Below are 25,361 nucleotides of genomic sequence, written 5' to 3' on the forward strand. Positions count from 1 at the left end.
AAGGAAGAGAGCACAGAAAAAAGACAGAGTACAGAAAAAGAAAGAAAAGACACACAAAGAGCAACACAAAGACACACAAAAAGAAAAAAAAGGCAAAAGACAAACGAAGAGAGCACAGAAAAAGGAAGAAAATACAGACATAAATAAGTGCAAAGAAAAGCAAGACATAAATACCACAGAGAAGCAAGAAAAGACAAAGACAGGCATAAACGAAGAGCATAGAAAATATAAAGAGGGAGGAAAGAGAGAAACAAGTAACAATTCAATAAACACTTTTCAAATCAATATTTTGGTCAGGTTACCTTGTATTTTATTCGGTACAAAAATGACACAAACTTCCTTTGTTTTTTAAATGTTTTGAGTACACAAAACTTCCATCTCAGATCTTACACACACGCATTTTCATAGTTATTCAACAAGCTCTTAAACTGGGTTAAATCAAGTTAAATGTACAAATATAATCCGTGTTAAGACACATTACACTTACACTGTTATCTTAGACAGGGTTAAAAATGAAACCTAACCCAGATTAAGAAACAAATTACATGATTCCTCAAAATGGGCATAAATATTAACACAACCCAGGTTAAGACAATATGTTAACTTATAGATCATCTTAACCTGGGTTATATATAAAGCACATGAGTAAACCAAGTTAAACATATCTTGGCAGCACAAGAAAATGAGCAATTCTTAAAAGATTGCACTTTGTAAAAAAAATAACAGCATACTTATTAGAATGTTTCTTCTTTCATCTTATTTTCAAATCAACTGTTCAGACTTAACTCGGTGTCTATATGAACTTGTACAACAATATGCACCGCACGGATGTGCACTGATCCATTATTTCACTTTCTGATCCGATGTGAAACTTAAATCTGGCCTAGATTGGTACTGACCCACTTAACTAGAAATCACATGACTTGTGGCTACCAACTCTATACATTGACTCAGGTTTCACATCAAAATCAGTTTGTTACTAACATTTCTAACAATGTGATTATATTAAAATATTAATTTCGATAACTTCTAGAGGTATTCCATGCCACTCAATGTGGATGTGGATATAAAATCGTTGAGAGAATGCAAAAACCTTGTACACTGCAATGAAATACATGTACAAAGAAACTTACCAAGTTCTTGCATTTTAACAATGAAATAGAATTGTGCACTTTTGATTTTGTTTGTGTTATAAAACATTACATGAATTAGCCTTGCATTGTAACAACTTCATTTAGGATCTATACACAAACTGTATATATCGGGGGATTTGTGCAACAAAGCCATATCTCCATTAACTTCTCTTGGTAATGCTGTGTATGAATGAGTATGAGTAATATTACCCTGGGGAAATAATGAACATGAGGCCTTGCTGCACTAAGTCCTTGACACGTGTATGCTTCCTCAATAGGACTCTTTACATCAGGCTGTTTGCTTGCTTACACATTCTGTCTTTTTGTCAACACTACAGGCAGTTACAAAACAAATATGTTTGGTCAAAATGGTGAATTTTTATGACATCAAACTTCCTTTAATAATGAATCCTGTAAATAACCAGAGTATTTCAAGTATGACTAAACTACATAATGGCAGGTACCTCCTTTCACTTTTAAATTGAAACTAAACTAGTGAAAGGAAGCATGATATCACAAATATGTATACAATACATCTTTTTGACAAAAACAAGTAATAAAGTACATTGTATTTTTGACATCACCAAACATTATCAATGACATTTTAAACACCTACACAAACAGCCTGCCAAAATTCTATATACTACTGTAGTATAAAACACCACAAAAAGGTGTTGGGTTGGAACCAGTAACACTTGACTTTGGCAGGCTGTTTTTGTACACTCACATTGGTGAGCCATTGCTTTCTATAGTCTGTCCAGTAACAAGGTTAATGGATGGAGTCATGTTATACTGGATAGACTATAGTTAATATCAATGAGTTTTGGGATCGAGCATTGGGGTATTCAGTTTAAATCCATACACCCCTATGGAAAACATGGCCGTAATCTCTCACACAGGGAGTGTGAATTTCAAACAGGGTTACCTGAATGGGTGACTCCATTTAAAAGTCACACTCCCTGTGTGAGAGATTAAGGCAATGTTTTCCATAGGGGTGTATGGATTTCAACTGGAATAGCTCATTTGGGTAGTCATGCAATACCCATCACAAAAATCATCCACCAAAATTTGAATTGGATTTCTTTCTTTGTTTTATAAAGCAACTAGGTAAAAGATAGTTGTGACAATTAAACTTTGTTAAGAAAAATGTCTTCTGTATACCTAGTAATTACTATACACTTATAAAGTGGTACAGAATGAAAATATAGTAATTAATCTTCTCAGTAAAATATGTTCAGCAAAGACCACATCCTTGTTGCTGAGATTAATGGCATGGACAGCAGACATTTCATTTGGCTACAATACTGTATAGCAGAATATTTGTGTGGTATCAGTTTTTACCGTATTCATTCCAATACGCGCACATTGTGCTTAACAAAGTTCTTTTTGGGTGAGCGCTTATGTTTTACCAAATTTTTCTGTAAGGGGTGTTTAATATATTAGAGACAAATTTATGTACGTTATAAATACAGAAAATGTAACTAAATATTGCAAGTTTACACTGGACTTCTAATCTCCCAGCTATTTCACTGTATCGACATCTATCCGTCACTTACCATTAGTGGTACCCTTTAGCAAATTGACAATACCCTGGGTGGGCACTTATTGGGGCATGGGCGCTTATTGGAATGAATACGGTAGTACATTTTTATAACAAATAGTTATGCCCGCTTTAAATTTGCAGTTCAGAAATCAAATGTGAAAAGTACTAACAAAACCTGACAAAAAATGTCCTACTTTACAGTATGATTTTCTCCTGCTAAATGCTGAAATAAGCCCTACAATTTGATAAAGGAGATTGTCAACTAAGGGTCACCTCTGAACCAGGTTAACAGGTGTGATAATGAGATGACCCAGAGGCTGACAACCTCCATATGAAGTTGGTGACATTGCCAAGTATGATCAAACCTTGTTTTGGTCTGTTGCATACTTTTATTCAAATCATACTTATTTCGAACATTTAGCATGTACCTTGTTTCATTATCATACATATTTTGATTTTTTATAGCTAGCATGTACCTTGTTCACAAATAAGTATGATACTTTGAAATGATCATAAAAATAATACATGTTTTGGGTCATCAATTTGCTCAAAATTCATCATACAAGTTTGGGCTGTAACTTAGACCACACCAAGTAAACTTAGTATGATTATAATCACCTACTATTGATCAGGAAAGCAATAGAAAAACTATCCCCTGGAATTCTACACCTTGAATATCATTTCAAACATTACAAGGCTTTGGATAATAGCGTTCAACAGTCATCACTTTTGTAACATATTTGTGTCTAGTCACAATGTGTGGTGGCAACTGCTTTTACTACTAATAAACACATGCCTTGTAAGCTTTGAAATAATACTGACCGACTGTATAAAACAAACTTCATACTAAATTGAAATACTACATGAAGCTACCGAACGGTTGCAGCTTTGGTGATTCCATACACCTAGCAGCTGCAGCTTGGAGCTTGTGTCAGCTGGTCAAACTGATTAATAGAACGCCGATGTTGAAGTTTGTTTAATACAGTCGGTATTAATCTATACGAGTAAAACAATTTATCATCTGAAGCAATTACAACCTTGCTTCATAACTAGATTGGTTTTTCCACATAAATCAGTCGCCATTACAGCCAACACTTGAAATACTGTGTCATGAACCTCTAAGAAAACAAAAAACTGTGAAAAATTGAAAATTGTTTAATAACTCCTTCAATAACCTTTACAAATAATTATACAAGAGGTATATTGCTACTGGAATTTTACTGTAGCTCCTCCATTTTCTTTTACAAATTTTGTGCTGCTTACAACTTCTGTGTCACGGAATTTAAGACATTTGAATCTTAGTTATAGTTACTCTTTAACTATATAATGAAACACTTTTGTTTCAATTGAGCGGCTGATATAACGGTAACCCGACTTCACATATAGCAAAAAATTAAGTTTTTACATTAACATCGACTGAGAGAAACTGGCACACATTTAAACTCTGTTGTCCCATTAACATTGCTAAGTACTCTCCTCTTTCATTTTAAAGTGCTCAATAAATTATTTTAATAAAGTAGCCAAGCTTCAACACATGGAGCTTACTCATCCCCATAAGTAAATGAAGAAAGTGAAAGAGAAACAGAGAGATAAAAAAAAATCAAATCTCTTCTAGAAATAGTTCATTACTTATGGGGAGGAGCATATTGATATGTACCATCATCTGATGAAAGATATCAACAAGTTTAAGTTTAGTTTTACATTAATAACAAAATGCATTTCTTTGGCTAAGTTTGGAACGATATATAGTATACATAAACTGAAAGGTAATAGATCGGTAAAAAACTATTACTTCTCAGTCTTTATTTTTCATCTCTTCCATTCAGTTTTATTTCTCTCTTTGAAATGTAACAATTTCTCAACTCATTTTTACTCGGTTGTTGGAAGGACTTCTGATGCAGATTTACGTCTCCTGAACCCACACACAATAAATAAGTACCTCGCAATTAGTGTTAACAATGCCTTGACAGTGAGTTGCTGGTTTTTAATGACCACTTGGTTTAAATGGGTGATTAAAGAGTTAACCAGTGGCAATAATAACTATTAACTCGCTGTCATGGAAGATACACAAATTAACGAGGGAAACAATGGTTAATATGCTTCACTTATGCAAGCACACATTGCATTGCACTAAAACATGAGGTACAGTACTAGTCTAATAGCTGCCCTGACGATACAATTAAAAAAAGAACGGCTCCTCTACTTTTCTTTCTTCACACGAGACTCAGGTTGAACTTTCATTATGGTACAATATCCAAAATTGTTTAAAAATATATATTCTTCTATAAACAGGTGTAAGAAGTAATGTGGGTGTGTGTTTGCATGTGTGTTTATGTTGGTTATGTGTGCATGTATTCTGTGATTATGTATCTTTTGATGCAGCATTTGGGCAGCTATTTGAGCAGACTTTTAAAACTTCACACGCAGAGTGCATATTATTATTACTATGAATACCTGGTTACTTGCACAGTATCTATCAAATAAACTCAAGTTTAATTCACAGGGAAAAAAATAAATAAAATATGTTGCTAATTCTCCCCACTGCCACAGTTTGAAGCAATCAATTTCTAAACACACTTCAGTAAGATACCCTAGAAACACTAACACTCAAGAAAAAAAAAAGCTTAACCCAAAAAAAAAAAACATTTCTCAGTCTCATATTTATGGGAAATAACACACTTCCTTCCTCATTGTTATGATAGTGAAAATTTGTACATGTAATCATTTGTAGATATATTTTTGCTCATGTTTATAGCTAGCATATAAAAAAACAGTTAAGATAACAACTTGAACTAACTTCCTCCAAAATCAGTACTATCATACTTCTGCATGGAACAATTGTTCTTTGGAACTGGCAGTTGGGAAAGCCTTTAAAATAAATAATAGTAACAATACAAACAAAAATATTCAAATACTGTTAATCTTAACTTTCTTCCCTGTTATCAGTATGTACATGTAAATTCACTACAAAATTGCTGCTTTTTTTCCTTCAGTATGTTAATCTATAGTTATAAAAAAATTCTATTGGAACTTTCACATCTGATTTAACATTTTGCTTTATTTCTCCCGTATATGTTAACGCCAATACAAGTATGGCAAGTAAGTTGTAACAACTTGATACACTTGCATCAATGTTTGTTTGTGTATATATATACAAATTGCTAGCACAAACTATAACTAATTATCAGTAATTGAAAATGGCGAGTATCACTTATAGTAATCCATGTGACCTCATCTCTAAAAATTGTGAACACGCAAATATTTAAAAAAAAATGAATGAACTAATGATCCCCTTCATCACACACTTCTTAATCATGTAAGTCTCCCAGTTTGTTATGATACTATGATGATTGCTTTGAGTGCAAAAAGGTCAACTGCATGTGCTTCTTGGTGCACAAAGGGGATAACTGTTATGGTTAAACAATGGTATTTAACCCTTGTGTAATCCAGGCAGCACATGCGGTTAGCCTTTGTGTTCTACAATATTATCCTTTCTAGGTTATTTTTTAACCTTTCAAAAAATGTGATTTAACCTACAAAAAATCCAAGTAATGATTTGGACTAATACTTATTTTCACAAATTTGATTAAGTTTCCCATTTTGTTCCTAGCATTTTACCGGCAGTGGGAAGGAAATTTAGTACATGATGTGCTGTGCCCAGCATTATTTATCATCCTCTTTCCTACAATAACAATATTTCCTACTCACAGGAAAGCAAAAAACAAATCAATGAAGAACACTATTCAAAAAATATATATATCATAAACTGGTGAAATTACAAGCAACTTTGATTTTGTCCAATTCACAAAATCAAAATCACTAGATACAGATGAAACAAGAATTGGGTACATTTTCTAGAAATATTTTCCAGTTATTAAACTATCTTAAGGCACATTCTGAATTTCCCAAATGTCTGAATCATTTTTTTAAAGAAAAAAAACCAATATTTTCCAAATCTTTTGCAACCTTCCATGGAAAATACTCCTGTTTAACTTGTCTCAAATAGTACAAAACAAAAGAATTGTCTTCACATGTATTTATTTTATAAAAAAATCTCTGTGATGCAACAAGTAATGAATCTAAAATGCGCTACACATAAAAGAATACTGGAGACTCTCCCAAATCTACTAATATAAGCATACATTACATAATGGTATACAGGTCATAAACCTCCTATGGCAACAAGCCAACATAATGTCATGAAATTACTTAGCCAGCTGGTTAGGGCATAGCTGTGTGCTAATAAATCATAAAAAATCTAGACTTTTACATATGTGAAATGCTATGCATAAATATATATAAAGGAAGGAAGTATTCTGACACCATCCCTTGGGTAAAAAAACAAACAAACACACCTATAGTCTAATGACGCTTAATTTTGCAAATAAAAATTGAACAATAATGACATCCATCATAGTAATTTTGGATTGCAAAAACAAACATCTAATAAGATTTCTTCTTTTCTTCACAATAAATCCTCAATGTCTCAACAAAAAAAAAGTAATACTTCTAATGATGGTTTAGCATGTCAGTTAACTATGTCAACTATCAAAATTGCACGTAGGTGAATAAGATTCACGCTCATTATGAAATGGTTAAATGAGAATAAATAGTACCTGTATCATTCTTTACACACTCCTTGAGACACATCTAGAAATTGTATTTCAAGTCATTCCTCCATGTTATGGAAATGCCCTAAGGTTAACCAAAAACACTACTCCATATAGTTACACAAAGGCACAAGCAGTCTATTTAAAAGTAGAAAAATACAAAGTTTTGCTCTTTCTCTCAAAAGAACAACAAAAAAGCCTAGATGTGAATTTTTATGTATTACTAGTAAAAATAATGTAGTATTAAAGAGTAACAGAGGGAAAATATATAGGGGGGGAGACGGAGTAAAGAAACGGAAACATTTCGAGTGCCGAGTGTTTCCTATTTATGAAACAAAAAAAAACCCTACCAAATAATGACGGAACTAAATACTCAATGACCAGCATCTGACATACAAATAAGTGTTATTCCCTCCAATGATTACAAAACACTAAGCTTTAAAAGTTAACTTCTTATTTACAGATAATCATTCAAGTGAACCATCCTGTTCTCCTTAAATATTTCATAGTACAAATCTTCCTAGCTGTTTGAGTATACAAAGAACAATATGTTTATTGCTCTATGCAATGCAAATAGAAAACGTTCTGTATTTAAATATATATAAAGCACAACATATTTACAAAAGGGATTTGTGCGTCCTGTTAGCTTAATTATTATAAATTCACAGTAACCTTGTGTTAAAACTTGCTTTGAATTCAGTGCTAGTTCATAACATATCTGCCTAACTAATGCAGCATCTATGTAAATACCCCCTTTCTTCATCTTGCCTAAGATTCCACAATTATATTTCAACCCAAGTTAAGCTCAGATTTTTTCTAGTTTCCAATCTGTGCTAATCCTGATTAAAGAGTGAAACTTGCACTACTTCTGTAAGTTAATCCAAGTTAAGCTCCTGTGCCTTGATTCCAAGCATTGCTCAATACTTGAGTTCAGAGTTTCTTGCTATGCTTCTCATGGGTTTAAACTTGGTTAAATGGGCTAGTCCAGTTAAAATCCATACACCACCTATAGAAGACATGACCTTAATCTCCTACATATGGCTGTAGATTTCAATTGGAGTCACCAATTCAGGTAAATCCACTTGAACACTCCCTGTGTGGGAGATTAAGGCCATGTCTTCCATAGGGGTGTATGGATTATGGGATAGCCCAATACTTCTTGGCAATCTTGGATATTGCTATCCATATTAAAGAAAACAAATAAACCTGTTAATAGAGGTTCAGAACAGGTTTATAATTTGTATAGGCTAAAATGTTCCGGTCCCTACATGATGCATATACACACATCCTTTATGTTTTGTAGTGTACACTGTATGGTACACAGTACACTGCACATGAGGCTTTTAAAGCCCAACAAAATGCTACCTACAACAAGTTTATGCTAATAATACAAAAACACAATGAGATTTATAATATCAGTAGTTGTATATAATATCAATAAGTTTGTTAGTATATCCTGCTTTACCCCGAAAACGGAAGGAGAGCTCCAGCTTTTTTATCACAGAGATTCATAATATCAAGACAATTCATCAAACTTCACCTAAATAATAATAGTAACTTATATGAAATTGAACCTGGGAAGTAATAGACAATTTCATTGTAAGCCTGTTGTACACCAATGGCCATTATATGAAGCCATTTTCTTTAAATATAGAGTTAATAGGAGACCACTGCATCAAGTCACACTGTGGGTCTAACTTAACACAACAGAAGAGATCAAGTTTATGTCCATTTGAACATTTGATACAGTTAATGTTGTATTCAGTAAAAAAGACCAACTTTTTTTTTTATTAAACAATAAGATTTGAGCGCAGCCCAAAAGGCTGTGCAGTAAAACAGACCTGTGCCTCGCATAAAAGGCAATTTTAACCACTTAACGAGGCATCCATTAATTTTGTCGTACTAATCAAAAATGGTCTTTAATTGAAAATAATTAACCAATCAGTACACTGGATGTAGTTGCACACTGTGCTTTGATAAAATGTTTTCAGTTAAATGCCTATTAGCGGTTAAATAAAATAATACAAGTTTGTGCGGCAGACAAGCTATACTTAGGGAAAAAAACAAATTTCATTTCTGAAATTTGTTTGATTCCACCGTACTATATATCAAAATGCCATACAATAATATGAAATTTTGATATATATACAAGTGAAAAAAAGTTTAAAAAATTGTGTTGCCACAACTGGCTAAGTACTTGCTATTATTTAACTTGGAAAAAGAATGAACCATACTGATGGCTTCTATAAAATTGAGAAACCGTAACAAATTAATTTCATTGGAATGATATGCTGCTTATGAAAATTCCAATGAGTAAAAAAAGTAAACAAATTTGAATTTATGGCTTGCCAGCCATTGCAGATTAAAGAATAGTTAAGTTTCCTTTATAGATTTAAAAGTTTGCAAAAAGGCACAAACTTATTACACATGTAAAAATTGGTGTGGCAGGCAACAAGTCCACCATGACTGCAGCTGTATGTCACAAAAGCTACAACATATTCATTCCATTAAGAACTAATTATAATGAATACACCTTTTATTGCGTTAAACACCGCCTGCCAAGCCTACTATTCACCAATAATATGTATATTGTCTTTTCACTTCATTGTGTTGTAACAATAAATTTTATATATATTAAAAAAAAGTCGCTACTTTGTTCTGTGAAAAACATCGGCAAAATGACACTCACGAAGATTGTCATTTGTCTTATAAATTTTTTGGCTTGCTTACTTTTGTTTCTTTTCCCTCACCTGGCTTTTTTATTATTTTCCCTGCCAAATATATGAGAGAGAGTTCATCCCCACGTTAAACGGGGATGCTACTTCACCATTTTATTTAGTGGAGGAGAGTTCTCTACAACAAACACATGGAACAACAGAACCAACCATGCAACAGTTAATACGATACAAAATAATGACCATATTGTTCTGGCTGGATAACAAGTGCAAAAAGGTGCCAGAAGTAATGTGATATTTTTTTTCACCTAACTCACATTTAAACTATTCACTAATTTATGACAATAAATTTCTTCTTTTATAGTCATATATAATAATTGTTAATTGGTAATCAACTACAGCTGCCCCCATTTTGTTCCTTTAATACATAATAATAGTAACATATTTTACAACAAACATATGATTTGCAGAGCATGCATTTTGCTTCATTTACATACAGCAAAAGCCACCTGCATCATTGCACCCAAGTCAGATGCGTATTATAGACATAGCGCTTGAAAAGGGCAAAAATTACACTCTACTCGCAAAAAGATCATAATACTTTGACAAAACTTTTAGTTATCAATTATGACGTTTTGATTTTCATGATAGTTGCATTCTGGATTGATTTATTCATTTTAATTATCATAATCAGAATCATTTTGTTGAAATTTTGATATGTAATTAGCAAATTTTGTGTATCACATAATTTAAGTGATCTAATCTACAACAGAACATCAACAAATAATTACAAAAATAAGATTGGATTGTTAACGAGTAGAGTGTTACCTATCATCAATATACAAAGATTATTACACCAGCTTTCAAGAATGATTGATTATCAAGTTTTTGAATCACTACAATACACAATACCTACTAACATCATTTAAGTAGTGAACAAGTTTACAGTTTTGAACTTGGAAGAGACACCTCCACTCAAGTTACCAAATAATCATCTTCTATCCGATGGATTATTTTTTCCACCAATAATTCTAAATATATGAATAATCCAATCATGTATTTCATACTCTAACCCTCAAAAAACTACTTTAATTTACACCCCAAAAGCTATAAAAATGTCAATAATGAAACGAAAGAAATTCAGTACACATGTTAATTTTACAAACCTTAAACCTACATGGGGCAGCAATTAACTAACACTAGAACACAACAAAAATATCAACAATGCTCGCTTAGAACAATTTCTTGTATTCCTTTTTATGGACTTGCTTATTCAGCGTCAAAATCCAGATGATTGACCTGTGCTCATGTCAAAGGTTACCTACGATTGTATGAAGATAAAGGTAATGGTGAATGGAATTTAGCTGCTTCCCCACCAGTCTTGTCCACTTCCACCCTGCTGGTAATTGCCGCCACCACCACCGCCATAGCTACCGCCAGTATCCTGGATTGTACTGCGGGAGTTGGGAAACCGTGACGTGGGCATGTTGGGTGCATGCCCCTGAATCCGCCACGATTAGGGCGGGGTTGCTGACGGTAATCACGCGAGCCAAAACCGCCTTGGTACCTGCGAGGAGGGAGGAATGAAACATAATTGACTGTTCTTATTCTGGTTCTCCAGTCACATGAGCTGGAATTGATTTTACCATATTTGATATAGATGGGAGATGATTATATGTTGATGCAGCCAAAATCATGGTATGTATTAAATCATGGGCAGTTCATGTCTCTTTTTTTAAAGCCAGGAAGTAATCCTTTGACTAACAAGTCTACCTCTATTTATATTCTCTTTAGTAAGCGCCTCCATAGCTTCCACCATAGCTACCACCATATTGGGCGGTGTATGTGGGCATGGAGTAAGGAAAGGGAGGGGGCGCTTGTCCTTGCAGTGTTGCCCCTTGTTGCTGGCGGTTCTGCTGACGATAATCACGGGAGCCAAAACCGCCGCGGAACCTAGGAGAGGGATGAAAGAGAAAATGGCACTTTTATGATGAATGACAGGTTTAGCATAATCAACGACCTTTTGCTAGTGGGGTTGACCTTTCATGTGGTAGCATGAATACAATACGATACTTGTATCACAAATCTTTGTGCATGATATTGGAGGACATATTGCCTGTACCTTTGTAGTAATGCTTTCCTCTGAAAAAGTTCAACCATTTTGCTTCAGGTCAATATAATACGGAAGAATTAGCATAGAGAAACAAGATATTTCTGCTTTTGACTTTGACACCAGAAAATTATCACACCAACATGAAAATGAGCAACAGCACTTCGCTGCACTACATAACTAATCTTTGACTTTTGCTATAAACTGTTCTTTTCATTTGGGAATGGAACATTTTGTTCCCACTGTCTTTGCTCAAGTATTAAAGCAATGCCCTCTTAGACACATAGTTATTGCTCTGACAAAAATGATTGAAGTACTGCTTTTAATTTCTATGTAAGCCCTGATCTGATCCATCACAAACATACTAGCAAGTAATGCCATAAGAAAAGTGCTCACAGGGCAAAATGGAGGTCCCATGTGTGGACTAGAAGGGGATTCACTGCACACCAGAGTAGAGTTGCTGAATGTCAATAATTCTGCCAAGGAAGGGACCAGCAGTAGCATATCATCCACATCTGGTGCCTATTTTAATACCCCATAAAACTTATACATGAATTCTAGGGTGTTTGTTAATCCAACTTCTACTGGTAACTTTTTGGTTATATTTGAGCACTATATCTCCAACTTTCAAGGAGCAGTTTGGGTAGAAGGGCAATGTGCCCTGCTAAAAAGAAGGGAGTACTGGGTTCTATGGAATTCCACAAGGTTAGGATTAATAATAAGACAAATAAATTTTCTCCCACTGTAGGGTCCTTATCGGAACGTTCAACTTACTGGTTGGTATTGAAGAAATTTCACTTTGAACAGAGAGAGAGAGAGAGAGAGAGGCTGCATACCTTTAACCAAATATTGTCCCTACCTAATGAATGAATGATTAATTACAAAGTCAACAATTATGATACTGACCTCTGACGACCACCACGTCGGCCACCGGATCCTCCAAGTTGCTTAGCCTCAAATGCCATGGATTCCAGCCAAGAAGGCAGCTCCATCTTATTCTCCATCATCAGCTCAGCAAGATCACGAGCTATGTTACGATTCTTGTCATTGAAGAATGATGTTGCCAGACCTATCAAGAAATACAAAAATATCAAATTTAAATTTTGCTGTTCATTTTGATTTAGCATGAAGATTTGACAATTGAAACTAAGCCTGATTAGGAATATGACTTCTGAAAGATGATTGTTTTATTACAAAATACAGGCATGGGACTACGCATTTATGAAAAAGTCTGGAAAAGCACGTAAAATTGGCCAAAAACACCTGAAAATACATAAAACTGCGGGAATTTTGACATCAAAAAAGACTGGTTCCAGTGTTTCCACTGGAAAATCCCATGCCTGAAAATATGTTGCAAGTATATGGATATTATCTGACATGACATGACTTGTTATGGACTATCAACACTTACCCAGGTTACCCACTCTGCCGGTACGGCCAATACGATGCACATACTCCTCAATATCAGAGGGCAGATCAAAGTTGATGACATGTTTCACGTTTGGAATATCCAAACCACGAGCAGCAACCTGTAAAACAAAAGTGAGAACATTAATTAACAAGCCGTCTTTCACACGAACAGTCCAGAGAGTTTGCTGCCTTATAAAGTCTGGTTGTTCCAGACACAACATAGCAAGTTACAAAAAGTAAGTTCCAGTATTGGATTTATTTCCAAAATTAAGTATATATTGTGAATCCATTTTATGAAAACCATCTTAAGAATTGGAATTGCAGCAACTGTTTCCTTTTAAGCTCAAACTCTGGCAAGCAACAATTGTATTGTTCACATTTTACAGGGGGAGTCTAAGAAACAACAAAGAGAACATAATATTTGAACAACATGATTCCAGTTCAGATTAAACAACAACAACTTACGGCAGTAGCCACAAGAATTGGATTGCGGCCAAGCGGAAGGTCCGCATAGGCTTCCTCACGCCACGCTGAGAACGGTCACCATGGATACTGGTTGCTGGGTAGCCTTCTGAATACAGGAAATCTTCCAAATTGTCAGCACCTTTCTTGGTTTCCACAAACACAAGGGTGAGAGATTCCGGACCTGAAATTTGTATTTTAAATAAATTTAAATCAAGTCCAATTTGTCTCAAATCATGGGACATGCTAATTCTTTTCATTATCCTATTTCAGAGACTTATGTTGTAAGGGTAATTACAGGCCTTGTCTTTCTGAGGCATGCCCCAGTGCAAATGCACATATCACACACCTAAACCGATCATAAGTGCGCTTTGTAGTACATCTAATGAGGAAAGTAAACTTATAGATCACTGGAATGCGATAGAAATCTCACACCTACAGAGCATTTAAATATCTTAAGAAGTGTGATCTGCATTATGCCTGGAATTTTCAAAAAGACAAACCCCATAATTAGAGGCATACAACTCCTACAGGATGTAACAATAAGTTACCAACTTTTATTTGAACCCTGTCATTTTTTTAAAACCAATTTTTAAATGAACTTAAATTGAGTTGTTTGTTAGGCTGACTCGATTTGTCATTACTAGTAACCTAAATTTCAAACATGTTTGTTTTCCAGGGTTCAATTCAGGGTCAGTATGATTGTGATTGGTCTAATTGTGTGTGTGAATGGAGACTAATTCACAACTGGGACTAGTAAGTAGAATTTGCTGTGATATGCTTACCTGTGCAAGCTACTACAGCGTTATCACATTTATGCCTAACTGTTTAATAAAACCGTTACAAGCCCGCACAATACTCTCCCCTCCCTTTAAAATAAAATGTGTCCATTTCATTTTACTGCATGTTTACATACATTTCAAAAAAATAAATTGTCAAACCCGCATAACATTAAAATTGGGACTTCTGGCTACATGAGTGATTCGCTAACTTAAAAACATAGTAAAATATTGAATGTTTATCAATTAACTCACAATCAATCAACATTAAGTGACTGAAATATTCATTCCTCTTCATTGTGTGTCACATTTGCACATGTGTGATTGCTGGCAATTGTTTCATAAAACATCTACTTGAAACATTTCATAATTTATCCACACACAAAAATTTCCATACATATTCAATGAAAGAAATATCTATATCCAAATTAGCAACAAATAGAGTAGATTGTGTGCTACTGTTACATGACATGTACCCAATTTGACTTGTAAATTTGCACTATTTCCTTCAGTTGTAGTTAACCATCTTTCCTTCTGTAAATGGACTTGATCTAAATTGTATATCTTTGTAAAATGTCATAATTATATTAAACCGAACTTTAATGATGAGCTTTTTACGCCAAAGGTTCAATTCAAGAAGACAGCCGAGTAATATTCAAAAGAGAATTGCCCATGAATGATAGCAGCCATACTGTACTAAATGCATGATGGATGAAATGACACATGCCCTTTTTTCAAGTGTGTTCTAATTTACTTGAAGAAAATAATTTGAGTCAAAATCAATAACAGGGTCAATTTTTATATCACAACTTAAATATGCTACAAAAATACTGATAAGTTGATCTCACGTTTTGGTTGTTGAAATTAAATGACCGCATATCCCCCAAGATTAATTAGCAATAGCATCCCATTGCACCAAATTCTGTGGTCATAAATACTGTTTATTCGTAAGGATAAAAAAATAAATTGTTTGGTTGCCCTTCCAAGACAAAAATTTGGAGGGTCGATAGGTTGATCTTTTGTAGGTTTCTTTAAAAAAAACTGATAGAAAACAAAAACAAAAATAATAATACCCCGACCCAAGATTTCTAATATTTTTGGTAAAATATGGTCTGAGTAATTCATTTCACAGAACCAAACAACCTGAACCACAGGTGATTTCTAATCACAATTATTTCAATGCACACAGAATAATGTTTAATATTACCATATTTATGACCTCAAGACAAGTGAGCATTTCATAATACTTTCATAAATAAGAAATTAAGAAATCTAAGGTAACAAATAAATATAAAATAAATAAACTATTAATTAATTAATAATATTATATGCGATGTGATCTGAGAAAACCCTTCACCTTTTAATTTTTCAGTTTCGTAGATAAAAAACCCATACAAATTTAGAACACTTTTTAGAACTGTTTAATTTTAGTTATGAGCAAAGAAGGACTGGAAAAAAACAAAAAAAACAATTAAGAGTGCCAACCTTTATATTATTATCTTTGTAAAACAAAATAGGATAATGCGACATGTGAATGGTTTCACAGATCACATTGCATATTATTTCAATAACCAGAAAAAAATGCATTATTTAAAGCCACCAGACACAAATGATAATGCAAATACAACAAGGTTGTTACTAGCTAATGCATTGCATTATGGTAATCATCAATTAGGACAATTTAAGTGCAATCATTTGTTTTGAAAGGTATTCTGAGAACAGGCAATTAATTACGTGTCGAACTTGGGCCATTTCAGTTGAAATGCATACACCCCCAATGGAAGATATGACCTTAATCTTTCACATAGGAGTAGGTAGATTTCAAATGGAATCACCCATCTGGTAACCTTTTTAAAATTCACACAACCTGTGTGGAAGATTAAGGTCATGTCTTCTACGGGGGCGGGCGTATGGATTTCAACTGAATAGTCCATTATCATTATTTATGCACAACAAATAATGACCATCGATAGGACGACAAAAAAATTGCGTTGGAGCCTGCAATGATTTTCAAATAAGTTTGAGATGCTCAGCTCAAAGCTTACATTCTTATACACATCATGAAATATTTTCAAAAAATTTTCCTACAAAATTCTTTTGTCAATACAAAGTGGAAAAAATTAAATTGGCAAATTTCTTGGAGACAAATGTGCACTGCAAAAATGAACGCACAAACATTATCCTGACATTTTGTCTATTTGGTTTGGTAAGAATGGGCAAACTGGCTTTTTGATAGGCCTACTTGGCATTTAAATTGCCAGCATGTGCTTCTAGGCCATATATATTCAATGAAAAGTAACTAGTAAGTAACAGATGTAGGTTCTGCAGAGTAGCCCACAATAGCCCCAGTAAGACTACTGTATTGTTTGTAATAAACGCTCCCCCTCTAATAAACGCCCCTCCAATATTTCCATGAAAAATTGACAAAAATGCAAATATTTCCATGTCATATCATGTGAGTAAGCTTAAACTTGCAACAGTCATGCAATGACGATCGCTAAATTGCATGTGACAAAACCTATTAAGACTCAAACTTCAATCATTTCATTGCCCAATTATGGTATAATTTCACCAGATTCTTGCTTGATGATGCACTATCGGGTGTAATTTTGTTGTATTTACCACAAAAATATAATTTTCCACTGCGCGGCGCCATGGAAATAGCATTATCATAGTCGTAAATCCCTCCTTTCTACAGGAGCACCATCGGGAAATTGAACAAATCATTGACAATTCACTTCCAATAAACGCCCCCCTTTTGGAAAAAATGCAACCCCGCCAGGGCATTTATTACAAACAATACGGTATTGGTTATCCCCTGTTCGCTTACAAAATACAGGAAAATATCTACAGTCTGCTTCCATATTCCATGAAGCCGAAGGCTGAATGGAATACGGCACCAGACTGTAGATACTTTTTCCGAATTTGTGAGAACAAAACAGGGGTAATGATTTTATCCTTTAGTGAACATGAAATGTATTCAATTCTATTACCTTCCAACGTACGTGTTTTTATTAAGAGTTAAGTTTGATTTACCAAAAAAATGTAGACTAATCTCTTCCCTGGCTTTTTAATAACAGTACAGCTCACATTGTAGTCATGCAGCACATGAAGTTTGCGTGCGGCATAGGATATCGTGTGTGTTATGTTACGCAGGTAATATGGACATTATTACCTGCCAGAGTTGTGACATAAATATTAATGAAGAGTACACAAGAGATACAGATTTTTATCCAGGTGGTGTTTGACCAATGAGAACACTAATTCATGTCAACTAAAGGATAAAGCAATGTATTGAATACTTGGGCATATATTATGACTGCAATACACACCAAAGCTAGCAGGTTCGTTTGAAAAGCGTTTGATGATTATGAAAAATTAGTTAATTTTTATGAGTGTCTTAAGGGATCCAAAATGAGCGTTTATTATGTTTCGACAGTATTTTTTGTGGGACATGAGAGCACCTCAGACCTATCGAATTGCATTCTGAATACTGAAGCATGTCTTTCTGATATCAAATAATTTTCATTTTTAAAATCACAATATAATACAAATTTTATGACAAATTATAAAAAATTGATATTTTTTAAATTTTTGATATATAACAGTCCTCGAAGTAAATAATATAAATCTAATGATATATTCTTAAAGTGTATGTAGCAGGGAGGAAAAGCCGACGGTCAATTGAAAATTTTGACCTTTCATATTGAAGATATGGATTTTTTTCCCAAAAAGACCTGATTTTTTTTGGTGTTTTGGAAAAAAAAAATCCATATCTTCAATACGAAAGGTCAAAATTTTCAATTGATCGTCGGCTTTTCATCCCACCTACATACACTTAAAGTATAAATCAGCAGATTTATAAAGTTTACTTCAAGTACTGTTAAATATCAAAAATATCAATTTTAATGATTTGCCATAAAATGTGTATTAAATTGCTAATTTCAAAAATCAAAATTATTTGATATCAGAATGATATTCATCGTATTCAGAATGCAATTCGATATGTCTGATGTGCTCCAATGTCCCAAAATAAATACTGTCCAAACGTTCATACCCCAGCCCTTAATGAGTTTGTGACTACAAAACTATTGCTATTGTAAACCCAAGTTAAGAACCCATTGCAAATGTTGCATAAATGACATAAACCAATTTCCTCCATCACTTCTTAAGTTCTAAACTTGCCCATGTTCTCAGGCAACATCCTTGCTAATTGCAATAATTTCATAGCAAACAAGTGACAAAAAATAGGGATGGCAAATTACGGCATCCCAAATAGGTTATCCGAAGATATGGGTATAATATTCATCGCAAGACTTTTTTTTCAATTTTCAGCCTATTTTACAAGTTCACCTCAAATGACCTTTGACATCAGTGTGTGATCTTGAACATTGTTGCTACATGAGAGTGCCCATAATGCAGCTATGGCCCAAGTTTGATATAAAATTAGATCTATGGAGCCCATATTTATTTTTGAAACTCATAGCAAGACCAAATATTGGGTGTAAAGCATCCAATATTTTCACACACCTGGATTCATCAAAACATAATAATGGTTGCAATTGGATTTGAAACAGGTTGTGAGACCAGATTATTCATTTTCAGTCTATTTAAAAAGTTGATCTCAAATGACCTGTGACTGTGAACTGTTCATATAAGAGCAAATTGTAACCAAAAGTTTAACATAATAAGCCACAGAACTTTCCCTTCATTGAGGCCTCAATTAGACCTTAACCGTCCTGTGTGCTACAAAATACTACCACACTGGCAAGTAATCATCCGAGCACACATACCCCCTCCAAAAAAATTCAGTGGACGGGCACTGTACACCCTTGTGACTGTTCAAATGAGACCAAATTTGAACATATTGTTGACACACATACATTTTTGTACACTGACACACAACTCATCCTGCTACATGTATAAGGTCTCTCCTTCGGATGACCTAAACCACAGCAACGCCAAATAGTAATTAATTATAATAATATAATAATAAAAATAATAAAATAATAATAATAATAAAATAATATAATAATTAATAATAATATAATAATTATATAAAAAAAAAACCATAAAAAAGAAGGTAATAAAATATTGTTAAGTAAAAAGATATTGTCTGTCAGATAATTCTACTTGTTTGACCCTACTTGATACCTGCAGAAGCGTTAAGCAGATCCAGAAGGAAGGAGCGTTTGTCGCCCTCCTCCACCCAGACAACTTTCTGAGTGATGTTGGAACTTGTGCTGCCCACACGGCCAACCGCGAGGAACATGTAGTTCTCCAAGAAATCACGTGCCAGAACCTATGACACAAAACAAGAGCCAACACTCATGAGTGTCAGAGCTTTTAGATTACAAAGGTTTTACCCCAATTATTGTCTAACCTGCAGCGGCGTTGATCAAATCCAAGAGGAACGAGCGCTTGTCGTTTTCTTCCACCCAGACGACCTTCTGGGTGATATTGCCGCTGGCGCTTCCCACGCGACCCACCGCCAAGAAGATGTAGTTCTCCAGGAAGTCACGCGCCAGCACCTATAGGAATTGGGGAAGGCAATGGGTATATAATGTAATGTGATTTTTGGTTGACTTTTCAAGGTGCTTGATTTAACCAAGCTGAGATACATAAAGAACAAATCACATTAGACACAAATCAAAAACACAGACTCAGATGCACAAACATCTGTGTAATTGAACAATTTTGAGCAATTCCATAATGATTATGCATTCTTCCCCAATGATATAAACACAGGCACGGCAGGATTTTTAACACTTTTTAAAATCATTTCAAAATTTCTTGCATTTTATTGAAAGAGTTGAAAAGAATCGTTATTACAAAACGAAGAGTTTCTTTAATTAATTTACAAAGGGATGGACACAAGGCAATGAAACAGGTCGACAAATTCGGAAGTACAAGATCAACAACAAGTAGGGGCCTATGGTATACAGAATGAATACATGCACGTCATGCTTGAACTTGCTGCCATTTGTTGGGTCCTTTTAAATGATGAGATGTGTACAAAAAGCTGTATACATAGATTAGGTGAGCTTGGTTAGAACTGTTGATGTAGTAACAGTAAAGTAAAGTCACCGAGTCAATGAGGCGTAGTTTGTTTGTACAGCTGTCATGAAACATGGGAGATTGTTTTGTTTGATGTACAGGAGATTGATTGATGTCTGAGCATGCATAGAAGCTAATTGGGAAAGGGCCCATTATTTATATTTCACTGCATTCTTTGGGCAGTTCATAGTGTTTTAATCATAGATTGAAGTGCTACAGATAGGCCATGAGAGCCGATCGTGTGATCGACCACGTCTAACAAATCACACACACCTTGCATGCCTTTGGGTTTACACGATAAAGGCGTTTATGCAGAAGACTGTAAAAATATGCAGCATGTGTGTAGTAGTGTATCACACTTCATAGAACAATTGGCCCTCATTTTCAGATGATTCATCTGTAGTTTTAATCTACGGTTGTAATACTACTACTACTCCTAACTTAACAGTAGAATATTTTTACAAATTACTCCTACCACATGCTTTGGGACTTGAAAAACTATACCTGAATCTCCTTGGGGAATGTGGCGCTAAACATGAGGGTCTGACGTTCTCCAACTTTTGGCATCTTATCCTGTTCCACTATGCGACGGATCTGTGGTTCGAAACCCATGTCAAGCATACGATCAGCCTCGTCAAGAATCAAGTAACTGAAAGTTTAAAAGAGAATTCAAAATAAACTTAATCAGAATGTGTACATGCTTCCTTTGCCTTCTGCAAACAAATATTATGAGGACAAGTAAAGTAAAAAAAAAGTTTGTTCCAAGAAACCCTGAGCAAATGAATACGGGAAAATATTTATAAATGGTAAAATAGACTCCCTAGCTAAACAATCATGAAGAGCCTTTTACATAATAAACAATGTTATGTAAAAGTTAAAGGCTTTATGGAGGAACACAAAATAATCAGGTCTATTTAATGTAATTTTATATTCTATAGACTTTTGCTACAATTGTCACTGGCTGTTGATGGGATGAACATTTATATCACATATCATAAAATAAGCAAAGTGAAGTCAAGAAGGGCATCACATGATTATATTTCTATGCTGTCTAGTTTAATTGTAACACTTTGGGTTATTAACCATTCTTTCCTTCTTACCTTATGTGGTCAACGCCTATACGTCCACGCTCCATCATGTCTACAAGACGTCCTGGAGTTGCCACCAACAAATGGCAGCCTTTCTCAAGATCACGCATCTGGGATCCGATGTCTGCTCCACCGTAGACAACACAGGGGCGTACCCGGGAGCGGTAGGAGAACTATTGTTTGAATTTAAAAAAGGAAAAAATTATATTATTGAATTCCAAAGAACATCAAGTCAAGTTGTCTAACATTTATTAACGCTAGTCAAAAATTCAATACTATTTTGGAGGAAAGAATCAAAGTAAAATCAATGCATGACAGACAGATGATATAGGGAACAAAATATGGTTCCTACATACCTTGCGAGCTTCATCATAAATCTGTGAGGCCAACTCACGAGTCGGAGCCAAGATCAGGGCTAGCGGGTACTGTTTACGACGGTATCCACCCTGGAAAGAAAAAAATAATGTTCCAAGCAATGATGCTGCATCCACTATAACCATATTTTGGCCTTCAATTTCCCCATTGAAAATCCCAATTAATTAATTATTCACAAATTCAGTATCAATGCCACAGACTACAAAAACATGTACATTGTACCTTCCCAATGATGCTTTCCAGTGTGGTCTTAAATAAATTTCATTGGGAGGTTGAAAATGTCAATTAGGGGTCAAAAATTTGAACACAAATAGGGGCAAGTGAGGGGATTCGAGGCTTATTGGGGATGAACCGCTCTCCCCTCCCAATTGGCTGCACAGAGCAACCTAATGTTTTGTCAAGAATAAATAAAATTCAAAATGCACATAAACCACATTGGAATAGCACAGCACAGATTGTATTTTGTTGTAAACTTGTAGTCTCATCTGTATCTTTCTTGTACTGTACCATGGTCAATGAGGTCATTACAATGGAGTTTTCTGTTAGTTGTCTCTTTGTCCATCTGTACATAACTAGTGCATTTTGTATCCATTATACTGTGCATCATTATTTCCAATATGCTCGATATTCAAAACTATGTTGACACTTTTAATCATGTTGACGAGATGTTGACATATTGCATATCGATGACAGCCTCCCTCCATGCAACTCATTTTTACTCTACTACATTGGACAATTCTATTAATCTCAAGGCAGGAGTTACTTACAACATTTTCTTTGTATGGACCTCCTTCAAAGATCTGTGATAGGACAGGCACAAGGAAAGCGGCAGTTTTACCCGATCCTGCACAGGAAAAAAAGACATTTAATCAACAGGTTTTATCACAAACACTAGAAATTGAAGTTACCAACCTGGCCTGATCAAAACATGACAGCAAAAATACAAATTTCTAAATTATCATACAGTGTCAGCAAGTTTGCATTCACATAATTTGTTATTGACAATAAAATATTTACATAAATCTTTAAAATCTCATCAGAAAAATAAGAATTAAACAAATATCTACATCAAAATGTGATGCGATATACCAGCTATCGTTCTCATGTTCTGTACGGTACTGCGTCTGAAAGTTGCTAAAATTTACTTCACATCCTGAAAAGGGAGTTCCCCCATTTCTTTTTGCATACTTTAATTTGAAGACCAATGTTCGATTAGCACTCGAATCATCTATCATATTGTTTGTGCGTTTTCTTCACTTTTGAGAAATTGCCTTGGTGCCCTTCTCAAATTAAATGTTCAAGTTGCCATGATGCGCTTTTGAAATATTACGAATTGCCGTGCTGCCTTGCCATTTCAATTAAAATCCAAGGCAATTATCAATTTGCCCTAAAAAAGTTGCTGTGCCCCTTCAGATCTTTAATTTGAGGGCTGAGTTATCACCTGTCATGTGGACGCAGTACGAAAAAATAAATAGAGAATACTACTTGATATCTGTGAAACAGCCATCTTTTTCACTCAAAATATTGGCCATTTCTTATCTATTTTCAACAAAATGCACTGCCAGATGTTATCTTTTTCCTAATATTTTGCCATCTTTTCTTGTCATTTGCTTTCAGGGGCCATGAATTGTTTACTATAGCCAAAATAACAATTTCTTGATCATGAGAGGATGTACCTTCTGCGTCAGCATACTTTTCATAGAATAACACGATCTCGCGACCTGCATGACCGAACCTTGACTTTGCCTAGCAACGACCGTGTGATTGGTCAATTCTCAAAAGCTGTGTTTGTGCCGTAAGCGCCGGTATTTGCGTAGTACGCTCAGCGCAAATAACTGTGCGTACCCAAGTTGGCTCTCATGATCGAGAATTTAATATTTTAGCTATAGTGATGTACATTTGTCGATCGTGCTGGGGACCACTATCTTGAATTTTAGCGATAGTGTTTCTAGTAGCATATATTTTCAATATTTGTAATTTTCCTAAAATCATCAAAAAAAGAGTCCTGGTAAGCCCAAATTTAGTCTTGGCAGTAAAGCTGTTAATTTCACCTTTCGATACTTACCTGTCTGTGCACAGGCCATAAGATCTCTTTTGCCCTTAATGATAGGAATGGCATACTTCTGCACAGGTGTTGGGTGTAGATAAGAACTCAATGCGATGTTGGCATTGATGATCTCACCAAGATCAATGTCGGTGAACTGTCAACAAAAACAAGCAAAAGATTACACATACAAATAGATCATATGTTAAGTTACCGATTTTTTAAATTTTTACTATGTACAAAACAGAAAGTACTGCCCACCACTGACTATTAAATTGAGTTACGAGTGAAAAAAATTAATGTATGCCTGGACTGGAGTGCTGCATTTGGGATTGCTAAGTACAAACCCACACATATATGCTGTACACCAATATTTCTTAAGCATTGCGGTATAGGATTTATAGTGGTAGGATTTATACTTATTAGGTCAAGGTCTTATAAGTGAACTATTGCATGACATACTCTTTATAAGCACATGATGTGCACATTTTATGGGGAAACAACCTATTTTTTATACAGTTGTGCCAATTCCCCTGTATCTCCATAACCGTTTGCTGAAGTCAGTGAAACCAACTGGCAACTCTAGTAGACGATCTTCTAGAAACACGGATCTCAGCATCTCACACACCATTACACACTGAGGAAGGAACCAGTTGGTTCTGAAATTATCTGGGAAAATAACCTGGTGAGTGCAGTTGAATGTTATAATCTTTCTACTTCTATTTTTTTTCACTAGAATCCCAGCCGGAGTCAGAGTCTGCACATCCGAATCCTTCAGAGTCCTATATCACTGATTATTTATCACAAATCCTTCTGATGCAAGAAACATGAAATATAAAACTTAAATATATTGTTGTTTTATAAATATGGTTTTTATTTTAAACTTACATCTGTGATATGTTCAGGGCAATCATTTCCGGTGGCTTCTACAGGAATATCTTCATACTTGTTAAAGTTAATTCCAGTATTCATTCCTGAAAACAGCTCCCTGCAAACAACAATATATATATCAAAACATTAGTTCACATATCAAGGGCTCTAGTTTTGTCTCAATTTTATTTAGGCCCTTTTAACA

General features: G+C 34.7%; 1 protein-coding gene across 1 annotated transcript in view; it reads right to left on the reverse strand.

The window, feature by feature from the left end:
• Window positions 1–287: 287 nt before the first annotated feature.
• LOC140154912 (putative ATP-dependent RNA helicase Pl10) overlaps window positions 288–25,361 on the reverse strand; it is a 35,560-nt gene continuing 10,486 nt past the window's right edge. The window contains 12 exon segments of the mRNA XM_072177575.1: window positions 288–11,528; window positions 12,978–13,140; window positions 13,483–13,600; window positions 13,947–14,008; window positions 14,011–14,127; window positions 20,106–20,253; window positions 21,284–21,428; window positions 21,880–22,040; window positions 22,224–22,313; window positions 23,010–23,086; window positions 24,308–24,443; window positions 25,175–25,274. Coding sequence (XP_072033676.1) covers window positions 11,279–11,528; window positions 12,978–13,140; window positions 13,483–13,600; window positions 13,947–14,008; window positions 14,011–14,127; window positions 20,106–20,253; window positions 21,284–21,428; window positions 21,880–22,040; window positions 22,224–22,313; window positions 23,010–23,086; window positions 24,308–24,443; window positions 25,175–25,274 — 1,567 coding nt within the window. The 3' untranslated portion in view covers window positions 288–11,278.

Source organism: Amphiura filiformis, chromosome 6 (assembly GCF_039555335.1).
Source record: "Amphiura filiformis chromosome 6, Afil_fr2py, whole genome shotgun sequence".
NCBI lineage: Eukaryota > Metazoa > Echinodermata > Ophiuroidea > Amphilepidida > Amphiuridae > Amphiura > Amphiura filiformis.